At 35.8% G+C, this 11,582-nt stretch overlaps 3 protein-coding genes across 3 annotated transcripts; 2 read left to right on the top strand and 1 right to left on the bottom strand.

Annotated features, from left to right (window-relative positions):
- Positions 1-1,818: 1,818 nt before the first annotated feature.
- Positions 1,819-4,982, top strand: PHYBLDRAFT_176425 (hypothetical protein; the record flags this gene model as incomplete). The annotated part of the gene is made up of 6 exons (XM_018437769.1): positions 1,819-1,850; positions 1,925-2,107; positions 2,171-2,674; positions 2,711-2,832; positions 2,854-4,335; positions 4,402-4,982. The coding sequence occupies 6 exons, from the start codon at positions 1,819-1,821 to the stop codon at positions 4,980-4,982; spliced, it is 2,904 nt and encodes a 967-aa protein (XP_018283143.1).
- Positions 4,983-5,858: 876 nt separating this feature from the next.
- PHYBLDRAFT_176426 (hypothetical protein) lies at positions 5,859-8,972 on the top strand (the record flags this gene model as incomplete). Its single annotated transcript, XM_018437770.1, has 5 exons — positions 5,859-5,985; positions 6,116-6,148; positions 6,214-6,381; positions 6,466-6,912; positions 7,600-8,972. 5 exons carry the CDS (start codon positions 5,859-5,861, stop codon positions 8,970-8,972), a joined length of 2,148 nt encoding a protein of 715 aa, XP_018283144.1.
- A 268-nt stretch (positions 8,973-9,240) lies between these two features.
- PHYBLDRAFT_160900 (hypothetical protein) lies at positions 9,241-9,987 on the bottom strand. The gene is made up of 2 exons (XM_018434295.1): positions 9,611-9,987; positions 9,241-9,521 (listed from the first exon to the last, which is right to left on the bottom strand). The coding sequence occupies exons 1-2, from the start codon at positions 9,909-9,911 to the stop codon at positions 9,484-9,486; spliced, it is 339 nt and encodes a 112-aa protein (XP_018283145.1). The 5' UTR covers positions 9,912-9,987; the 3' UTR covers positions 9,241-9,483.
- Between the last annotated feature and the right edge of the window lie 1,595 nt (positions 9,988-11,582).

The raw sequence follows: 11,582 nt of genomic DNA on the forward strand, positions 1-11,582 counted from the left end.
TGTGGGAAGATAGATTATATAAATAGCAGCTATGTAAAAGCTTGGTATAGAAAAACATTTAATCTTAAACTATCAAAAAGCCGTTCCGACAATAATTAAATATATCTCTTCTAATGAAAGTTCAAATTCTTACTAAGTAATAATTTTTTAATTTTTTTTGCTATATAAAGAAAATTTAGTAGTATAATATTAAAATATCAAAATATGTAAAGAGCAAGTACAGAATTAATAAAAATTAATTTTCATATTTTTTTACTAATTTTCTTATAAAAATCCAAATATTATTATATAGATCAATAAAAAAATATATGAACCAGTCAACTTATTAATATTTATTATAATTTTGATGTATTTATAAATTATATATATATATATAAAGATTATAAAAGAGTTGTGAATATATATAAAATTAAAGATTAAATATGATTAGAGTATGTAACTTATATTTGACGAGATGATTGGATATGACTTGGATATTGACAAGTGTGAATATATATAATGTGATATATCCAATGATATTGACTAATATCAGAGATAGATAAGATGTTATAGGCTAATATTAGTAATAAATCAAATGTTATTGGCTAATATTGATTATATATTATATTTTATTAACTTATATAAGTAGTAAATTGGATGTGATAAATATATATATATAATATAGATTGACTGTTATTGATTTATATATATATCAGATCAGATATTATTTATTTATATATATACTAGATTGGCAGTATTCAGCTTATATATGTATGAGATTGACTGTTATCCACTTATACATACACACCCACTGAGATTTTTTTAAACTCAATGTCCAAGCTAGATTTAATGTTGGCCTGACTAAAATTTCCTAAAGCAAAATATGAATTGTCTGCTCGAATTTACCATGAATGGAAAAAAGGATGGATACAAAAAATCTGAAAAATTGGGGGTCCAATAATTGTAATTATAGGGTTTCAAAAAATATGTTTCAAAAAAAAAGTTTCAAAAAAATGTTTTTATTTTGATTTTAATAAAAAATAGTACTAGAATTATACGTTCTATATACTAGTAGCTAGTCTAGTGTAGCAGCCTCTCTTATGCAATAGATTGTGAGATAGATATGGTAAAAGTAAAGAGGAACAACTATTAAAGAGAAACAAAGTATTAGTGTTATGATCTTTAAAGTAAATAATATAGTAAATTATCTTTTTATACTAGACAGACAGTGATATATGAGACTTACCTAAAAAGATGAGGTAAAGTTATTAACAAAAGTAAAAGAAAAGACTACTTGTTTAGTTATGTTAGGAGTAGATACCTTATAATACCACGACAGACAGCTTGGCATAGTTTGAAGTAACTTCCTAATACAATCTCATGTTGGAATCTGCATAGAATCTAATAAAAAAGATTTATTAGTATCAATATGAAGTAGGGCATAATAAATATATTACTTACTGAGAGTGTTTGGTATGATGGGCGCTATCATCTTGTTAGATTATACTTGAAACTTACCTTTCGGTCATGAGAAAAAAAAGAAAAGGAAGGAAACAAGTAAACAAAAAAATTAGCTCACATTATTTCACATCATTTTTTTAGCAGTCATTTTTTGCATGATTAAAAATATGGTACCTCAAATTAGTTCACGTTTTTCTATATCTTTTGTTCCAAAGAGTTTAAACATGGAAAATCACTTCACAACAAAGAGGAACACATTCCTCACACTGACGGCTACAGATAACTGAACATTTGTGTGCACCGTCTGCAAAACCAAAAGAGTGTTAGGGTCCTTGCAAGGCCTCAGAAGACATTATACAAAAAAAACATCCAAATGAAATGGGGGAGTATGAGAAACTTCTAAAAAGAAGGTAAGTTAATCCTAAAAGTAGGATAAAAAATACTATGTAATATAAAGCTGAAATTGAGCATACCTTAACATTAGACCTGCTATGTTTGATGGCTCTTCTTCTTCTGCAAGCACTGCTACTGCCACTACCACTGCCACTACCAACCTGGACAGTAATAATGAACCTGCCCCAATGGAATTTATTATTGAAAACCCTCAGGACACATATGGCCATGAAATCTCTGACAAAGACGAATATAGTGATGATCACATTCTATCGTAAGTAAAAATTAGTAATGCAATATTGAAATAGATGATAACCTGTTTTTTTTTGCTGAACAGTGATTCATCAGATGACTATGATGAGACTACTGACAACGAAGACACAGACACCAGAGTAGAATATGATAGCCGGGATCATATCACTAGAGTGGCAGCAGAAATGAGAACCTTCCAATCTCTTTCTCATGCCATGAATGCCTACTCAAACGAAGACAGCAGCAGACAGACATTGTATCAGCCCAATGACTTTGCTGACATTTTTACTGGACCCACCCGTCCATTTAAATCGAAAGTAGAGTTTATCTTACATGCTCTCTTCTATGGCAATGAAGATCTTGCCTCAGAAAGATCTATCAAGAAGATCATGTTTGTCATAAAGATAGTCTTGGACGTCCGTGAAGAATCTGGAGTAGCACTGGATTTTCTGACACCAAATGCTGTAATTAACTATCACAACCAGAAAAAGAACCAGATCCCTGTTTTTCTTACTGCCACTTTTGATGTTGTGAACCAAGACAATGAACGACATGTACTTTGGATAAACAAACCATCCAATTACATCAAGTTTATCATGACATGCCCTGGAAAATCATCTTAAAGCTTGGCCCTTCCTGACTTCACGGAAAACCAGCGGTTGAATCTCAACCAAGGCAAAAAGTGGAAGGAGAACCCATTGCTCCAGCACCCGATGATCACTTCAAACGGAATGGACTACTGGGTGCGTAATGTTGTCGAAGTCTAAGGCTCCCCAAACCAGTATCTCCTTGAGAAGTTCCTCACCAAGGACGGATCCATACTTGCCAATGCGTTTCAGGTTTATGGTGGCCACAATCCTCAGCTGAACCATCCTGATGATACTCACTTCCTGCGGTTTGGAAACTCTACGAACTTTGCTGTCTCTACCCTGAAGTATACCATTGAAGTTGATAGGATTATGTCTACTGTTGAAAAAGACAGTGATCTTTTCCTCGGACGTGGTTTCTCTGTTTCTTATTGCCCTGCCGAAATTGTCACCTATGCTCTTACTGGTGTTCAATCTGACTTGTGGCTCAACAAATCCCGTGTTGAAGAATTCAAGAGAAGATTTCTGGGCTCTGGTTTGATGAAAGTGGCTGTCTGCCCACTTAATCTCTATTCCGACGATACCTCTGGTAATTCAACAAAGCAGTACAACAAGTATGACAGTTACTTAATGTACTTTGCTGCGCTGCCACTTGAGACAAGAAACAAACGAGAAAATGCTATTTTCATTTGTACCTCGAATCATACACTGAATGCTATTGAGATGTTGCTCCCTATCATCAATGACCTTGTTAGGCTGAAGAAAGGTATTGAGATATATTCTGAGGATCATGGTGAAGTAGTTCTTGTTGTTGCACCCCTGTTGCTCTTTATGGGTGACAACCCTCGTCAATCTCAGCTTGCCATGCATAAGAGAACATCTGCCAAGAAGTTTTGCCAAAAATGTCTCATATCTTTGCCTTGTATTGAACAGGGTTCCATCCCTGATGCTCCGCTGTATTCTCCAGTTGACCACCGTGGGTCAGAAGAAAGAACGAGGGATTTCTTGTGCGCCTTTGCCAATGCCGATTCCCAGTCAGAGCTATATCTCAATGGGTGCGAATTGAGTTATATCAAGAATGGAAGTGAGGAATTTCTTAGACTCGAAGCCTTTGACCCTATCAAAGACATGCCTGTCGCAATTCTCCACATTATTCCTCTTGGCCTGACAAAATACTTGATGACTTTTCTCTGGAAACAGAAGATGCTGACTACAAGTGAAAAGGGGAGACTCCAGGAAGCTTTAAACTATTACAAGTCTTGTAAGAGTTACAGCCGAACATTCAGGAACAAGCTTTGCCACACTGGTTCGTTTATTGGACGCAATTTCAAGGAATTGATTCAAGTCCTGCTTGGAATTATGAGCAAGCTCTTTAGTGACAAACCATTGGCAAGTGTGTTCATTAAAGCCTTGCATGCATTAGGCCGCCTGTCATCTTTGGTGTACATGCGTGGAGTCGACCAGTGCTTCGACTACTATATTGCCCAGATAAAACATGCTGTCACTGATGTAACGGATCTGCTTTTTCAACTGGATGTCCAGATTCTCCAAAAAGGATTTTCTAAGCAAGACTTCACGTTCAAGCCAAAGGTCCACCTTCTGCATTATATCACTGATGACATTGTTCGTTTTGGTTCCGTGCTGCAATACAAAACTGAAAATGGTGAACAGTTCAATAAGTTCATCCACGAACATTTATTCAAGACCAACCGCCATTCCACCTCTTGAGACGTCGCTACAAGATTTGGCAAGCAATTCATCTGTTGGCATCTTTGTAATGGAGGATCGTATGTCGTAGAGAAACCAGCTGGTAATGGAACAAGATCTGTGAGAAGTTCAATTAGTGATTTTGTCAAGCTGGCCCCTGTCAATTTCCCAGGCTTTAATCTCCATTTCTTTGGTTCTCGTGTCAACAGTGACAATTCCAGGTTGTTGACTCCCACTTTGTGCGATACACTTGCAGGTGTTTTTCAATCAAATGGTCAATTATTCTTTGGTCAGGTAAAGATCGTTCAAGTAAGAGACTCTGCAGACAGAATAAGAAAGGTGTTCTTTATGCAAAAGTACCAAATTGTTTCAAACAGCAATGTAAATTGCATCTATATCCCAGCTGTGGTAATGAACAATTACAACAACATTGTGGTTCTGCCCCTTGAAGGCCTGGTTGAAGTCAACAAAGATGACATCAACATTGTTCAGGCTGTTGATTTTCACTTGTCTGTCGGGTCTTCCAATAACCAAAAGTTTCTCAATGTTGCAAAATTCGGCATGTTCTGGTGGATGTTGATGAACATAGCAAAAATCTATTAAAAAAAATAACTTATAAAAAAAAGTATTTTTCTCAATGGGGTTTGTCCAATAAAATCTCTTCTTTTTCAGCTCTCTTCGCTTCTCCCCCCATTTCAGATTTTTGTACCATCTAAAATTTTATCATGACACTTAAAACATTACACTAATCCACTTTTGGCTCATTTATATCAAATTCGTACATCCAAATCTGAGCCTTAACAGGTTCAACTTAAAATTGGAACTCTAAACCAATAGAAACAGCTGTTCTATTAGAAATTATCATAAATGAAAGAAATGTCAGTAGGTGTGTATATGAGATTGACTGTTATCCATTTATATATATCAGATTGACTGTCATTCACTTATACATATATCAGATTAGATATCATCAGCTTATATATATATATCAGATCAGCCATAATTGACTTATATATATATGAAATTATCAGTTATCTACTTATATATATATGAGATTAACTGTGATCTACTTATATATATATGAGATTAACTGTGATCAGATTATATATATATTAGATCAGCTGTCAATAACTTATATATATATCAGATTGGCGGTCTTCAGCTTATATATATAGCAGATCACCTGTCATCAGCTTATATATGTATGGTATAGACTGTCAATAGCTTATATATATATCACTGGAAAAATAAAAAAATACTATAGCTTTAAGTAACGAGAAAGGTAGTGGAAATGTCAGGGTTTTTTTTCAGCTCAGCCATTTTTTTTATTTAAGTTGGGGGTGTATTTTCGACGTATTCTATTGGTTTAGATAGACAATAAAAAATTCATATTTTTTTGGCTTGCTATAAAATCACATCAAATAAAGTATTTGTAGTACTTGTTTCCTTTTTTATTTTATAATTCAAGCTATACACAATATGTTTCCCTCTATCCAAATCCACACCTTAGACTGTCACTGCATTAAATGTCACAACAGTCATCAGAAATCTTCTTATGCTGCAAAGCGTACTGAGACTCGTCGTAATAAGAGAGCTAGAGTTGAAGGTACCAGAATATTTGAGAATAGTATAATATATTCAGTGTTGGTTTTTTGTTTGCTGCGTAATAATCATTTTAATTTTTTTTTTTATTTTTTATTTATGTTGTTTATTTTTAAACTTTTAATGAAACACAGCCGCAATGAGAAACATGGATGTAGATACTGAGGGTAAGAATTTTTTTATTTGAAAGCAGAAAAAAAAACTAATAAACTATTATATTCCATATTTGTAGTAATCCCGACTTCTCATTCCGATTCTGTGGAAGCAATGGATGGTCAGGCCAACTCACCTTTTTTGGATGCCGCCTCAATGTTTGACAATGACAGAGACGACAATGATTTCGATGACAATGTTGAAGATGAAGGCAATGAGATCGAGATTGAGGACTTCAACAGTGAAGGTCAGTGTGAGATATATAAAGAAAACTAAAAGAAAAAGATAGTAAAAGAAAAATCAAGTGTTAATTTTTTTTAATTTTTTACAGACCCTTTTGCTGCTCCTGATATGCCCGAAAATGAAGTCCATCAATTCATAGCCATCTTTACGGTACTATTTGCTTCACGTCATGTTGTTGATAAGGGTGCTGCTGTCTTGATTGAGTTTATCAACAACCTGCTGAGAATCTACGACCAAGATTTTCAATTACCAACCAGTCTTGCCGGTTTACAAAAAATGACAGGATTTTCTGCTATTACAAAAGGCATCAAGAAATTTGTGGTGTACCAAGACTGTCATACAGTATATCAGGATATCATATCTGCTCCTCCTCGATGTGTTTCCTCAAAACTTGGTGCCAGGTCTGCATACAACTGTAATTTGACGAAATCCATATCTTCCAGTGCCTTGGTTGCAAAGCGTGAATATGTCTACCAATCCATTAAAAATACATTGAGCGTTTTCTTCCGTCGCCCTAGTTTCGAAGCCAAGATTTGTCAATGGAATAAGGAGTTGAAGATGGTAGATACTCTGTGCGATGTCTATGATGGTGCGATGTGGAAGGAGTTGAAGGACAAGGATGGTGTATCATTTGTGTTGGACCCACGCTCACTAATGTTAACACTTAACATCGACTGGTTCCAGCCCTTTGATGGTGTCACTCACTCCTCTGGTGCTATCTATCTGGCCATCAACAACTTGCCCCGTGATGAAAGATTCAAGCCAGAGAATATTATTCTTGTAGGTCTCATGCCTGGTCCAAAGGAGCCAAAAACTGACGAGATCAATAGTTACTTGGAGCCCTTGGTGGATGATTTGAAGCAGCTGTATGTTGGCATGCGGATTCCTACACACGAATTCCCAAATGGTGTCAGTGTTCGTGCTGCACTACTGATGGTTGCATGTGATATCCCAGCCGCCAGAAAGACAAGTGGATTCACAGCGCATAACAGCACATGTGCTTGTTACAGGTGCAGCCGGCAGTTTACTCGGTTAGGGAGCAGCAACCAGGTTGATTTCCGTGGATTCAATTATTCTCGTTGGAATATCCGCAGTGGTGCAGAGAGCAGGTTGCATGCTGAGGAGTGGAAGGATGCAAGTACACTCTCAGAAAGGCATCAGCTGGAGGTCAAAAATGGTGTTCGATGGTCGCAGTTGCAACGCCTTGGATACTTTGATCTAGTACGTGGAACGATCATTGATCCCATGCATAATCTTTTCCTGGGGACGTCTAAGAGATTAATGGATCGGTGGATTGATGAGAAGACAATTGGACCTGAAGAGTTTGCTTCGATGGAGAAAATTGCAGAGACAATGGTACTACCCAGAGATTACACCACACTGACAACCAAAATTGGAAAGGGCTTCAGCTACATGAAAGCGGACGAGTGGAAATCATGGGTTCTGGTTTATTCTCCTGTCTTGTTGCATGGTATTCTCCCTCCATTACAATTCAAGAACTGGATGTATTTCGTTGATGCATGCCGATACTACGTAAAGCCCAGCATTACTTTTGATGAGATCACCACTGCCCACAGCCTGTTAGAAAAGTTTTGCAATGCATGTAACGTAGACTATACCGCCACTATTCTCACCTGCAATATGCACCTACACCTCCATCTTCATGAATGCATTCGTGATTTTGGACCAGTGTATGGTTATTGGCTCTTTGGGTTTGAGCGATACAATGGTATTTTAAAGAATTTCAAGACAAATGGCAAAGACGGTTTTGAGGCGACCTACATGAAAAATTTTGTTCAGAATGCGTATAAGGGTGATTATGTCAATGCTGTTCTTAAAAGTTCTAGCCAGATCCCCTTCATTCACACTCTGTCTAAACTTGTTACAACCTCCATACCTGCCGCCACAGTCACCACTCTCTCCAGTCGCCCATTCAGATTGCAAGCATTCGTTCAAGGCTACACTGATCCTTATAATCCACCCAAGGGTAACGAGCCTCTTCCTCCTTCTACATTTCCTCTAAAATACAAAAAGCTATCAGTAATGGATGATTCCGACTATCTCCATTTACTTGAATATTACCAAGTCGCTTACAACCTCCCAGACCTTGCCAGCTATCAGGACACGTCCTATAATCGCCCAGCACTTGACAATCAAATCATCAAATTGAAGTCAATTGACATTCTTGGTCAACACTATCGAGGAACAAACAACAGCACAATCAGTCGCGGATCACTTGTTCAGGCAAAGTTTGTTGGTAGTAATGGAAACATTATACTTGGATTTGCTGGACAAATTCAGTATCTTTTTACACACTCCTTCCAACTTCCACCCACGCACAATCTCCATCTGACTCGCATGGTTCATGATCATCAACATGTATTCGCATTTATCAAGTGGTTTCGTACTTCCTCTGATAGGTCGCGTGAGGATGACGGTGTTGAATTTTGTTTGCCCACGTTCTCTCCTGATAGCTACCATAGCATTATATCTGTACATCGCATCTTATTAGAGGTTGCTACAGCTACTATTGCGACAAGTAGAAATGTTAGCAAAATGCTGGTAATTCCATTGCCAAAGAAGCCATATGCTTAAATAATAAATAAAGTGAACTTTTACATTTCTTTTTCTTTAACAAAAAAAACAGAGCGCGTATTTCTGATATATATATTGATAGTATTTTGTATGTGAAAAGTAATATATAGATAAAAAGAGAGAGGCAATTTTTGTTTATTTAATACCCGTCTCTAAGGGCCCACTGAGGAAATTTGGGGGTTATGTCATCTGGGACTGCTGTATTGGACACACTGGTGAAAACCCTCTCCTTCATTTGAGAAGCACTTGACCCCATTGCTTCAATAACGTACTCATCAACGAGTTTAATGAGAGTATTGAACTAAAATGATTTTGTTAATACTTCACTTTATATTTTTTATAATAAGACATAATTATTAATATAAAATAATATACCTCGTCACTTCTCCATCCTGGCCGAACAATCTTGACGATGCTCTTCGTGCGATTCTCGAAGTCTTCATCTGCAGATTCTCCATCGGACATTGCTGCCATTTGCATCGTGAAGTCACAATCTCTCTTCATTTGTAGATCAATTGCTTCTTTGTTGTCTGTGTATGCAAGTAAATGGCGAGTATGATTCTAATAGTAGTTTTTTTGTATTAGTATTTTTAAAATTCTCAAAACTAAACTATATTATTTTGAAATTATTTATTTAGAGATTACACTTACATCTCTGGCACGTCCTGCCCTTCTCGAACGAGTGTTTGTTGCTTTTATTTCCTCTTCGGTTTTTCTTGCTTTTGAAACCCGGCTGGTGAAGTTTTTGTGCAGTCTTGCTCTCAAGTCTGCCTCTCTAAATCCCTCATGGGTAAACTTGCGCTTCAAGTTTTCAAGAAGTCGCACCACCAACTCCTTGTTTGGCGACTTGTAAAAGAAAACATTTGTATTCCATCTGGGCTTACTCTCATTTGCCAGGATATCAGCTTGATTTCTTGTTTTCAGCTTGGGATCCCACATGAGATTACGAATATGGGCCTGATAGAATATATGAGAAAATACATTGATAAAATTTTGCACACGTTGATACTCACATAAACATCATTAGAGGCCTTATTGCTAAACTCAGACGGGGCGTTGAAGGCAGGCTGAGAAACATTAGCCATTGTATTGGTAGGGGAAACGAGGGGGGCTCTGCTTAAACTGTCAATAGCAGTGATTGTTTCAGTGCTGCTGGTGGCAAGAACACCAATTCTGCTATTCATGTTTAGCAATGTATCTTCAACAGTGCCGATTTGTTCTTGTACAATCGACATGTCAGCTGCCATGTTGGTTCCCATGGCTGTCATATTAGTTTTCAAAGTAGAAAGAATTTCCATCAATTGTTCGTTTGTAATCTCAACGGGACGAAGAGCAAGTTGACGTCTTTGAATAGCCATTGTCTACAGAATATAATAAAAGGTAAAAATGTAACTGTTAATTTTAGATTACATTGTTATTGATGCTATTATACAATTGAATTGAATTGAATTAAAAATAAATTATATCAAATTTACATACTTAAATTATTTGAAATAAAATGGGTTGATGTGTGTGTGTTTGAGTATGAGTGCAATAAGTAGCAAGAAAGCAGGAGAAAGAGTAAACAAATTGTATAAAACGTATGGTTTATATAGATATTCAGCATATCTTTGATATATAAGTCTCTATTAATACTTCTTGTAATCACTGAGATGCAAATCGGCTTTCATACTGCTTTAGAACCCAATTGATCAAACCAGTCTAGTCTTTTGTTTCAAACGCACTTTTCTTTTTTCTTTTTTTTTCTTTTTTTGTTGTTGTTCCTGTTTCTCTTTTTTTTTGCTCTTTATATTTGCTATTGGTCTTTTCTTTGTTTCTCTATCTCTGCAACTTCTATTATATTTGCAAACTATTTGTGTAAGACATGTTCTTTCTAAAAAGTCTTCTTTATAGAAAATAAAAGAATTTATTTATTCTGTTGCCATAGACACACTCTTCGTCGCTGTCTCCACCCATTTTTTTATTTTTTTATTAGTCTTTTTTTTTAATCTGCTTTTTTAAAGTACTTTTTTTATATAACTAAAAAGAATTAGTTGTTTCAGTTGCCATAGACACTCGCCCTCTCTTTTCTTTTTACTTCTTTCTTTCTCTTTTACTCTTATACTTGCAAATGTTCCTGGTAAGACGCTTTTTTTCTTTATTTTTCTTTATTAGTAATTTCTTCAAATATAGCTGAGTAATAACAAGTGTTTCTGCTACCATAGTCACTCACGTATAGTTTCCTTCTGATGCATCCTCTTCACAATGGCCATCCGGATTAGCCAAGGTTAGTAAATATACTTCATACCATCATCTCATAAAAGTATCCTGATTTTTTCCTTTCTTTTTTATAGGACATATCACCAAAAATATTTTCTACAGCTAAACACGACCACCAACACGGTAATATTTTTATCTATTTATTTATTATATTTCTCTTTAATATTAATCAAACTGAATCCAATTTTTACTATAGATGAACAACCCTCTCTAAAACATGCTATGAATCAAAAGCTTCTATCTCATGCTGCTGTCATTGACATGGTAAGACTTTTTTTGTTCTTTTACTATCCTTATATGTATCATTATATTACTTATACTGTTTATTAATAAAAAAACTACCAGATACTA

Source organism: Phycomyces blakesleeanus (genome assembly GCF_001638985.1).
Source record: "Phycomyces blakesleeanus NRRL 1555(-) unplaced genomic scaffold PHYBLscaffold_56, whole genome shotgun sequence".
NCBI lineage: Eukaryota > Fungi > Mucoromycota > Mucoromycetes > Mucorales > Phycomycetaceae > Phycomyces > Phycomyces blakesleeanus.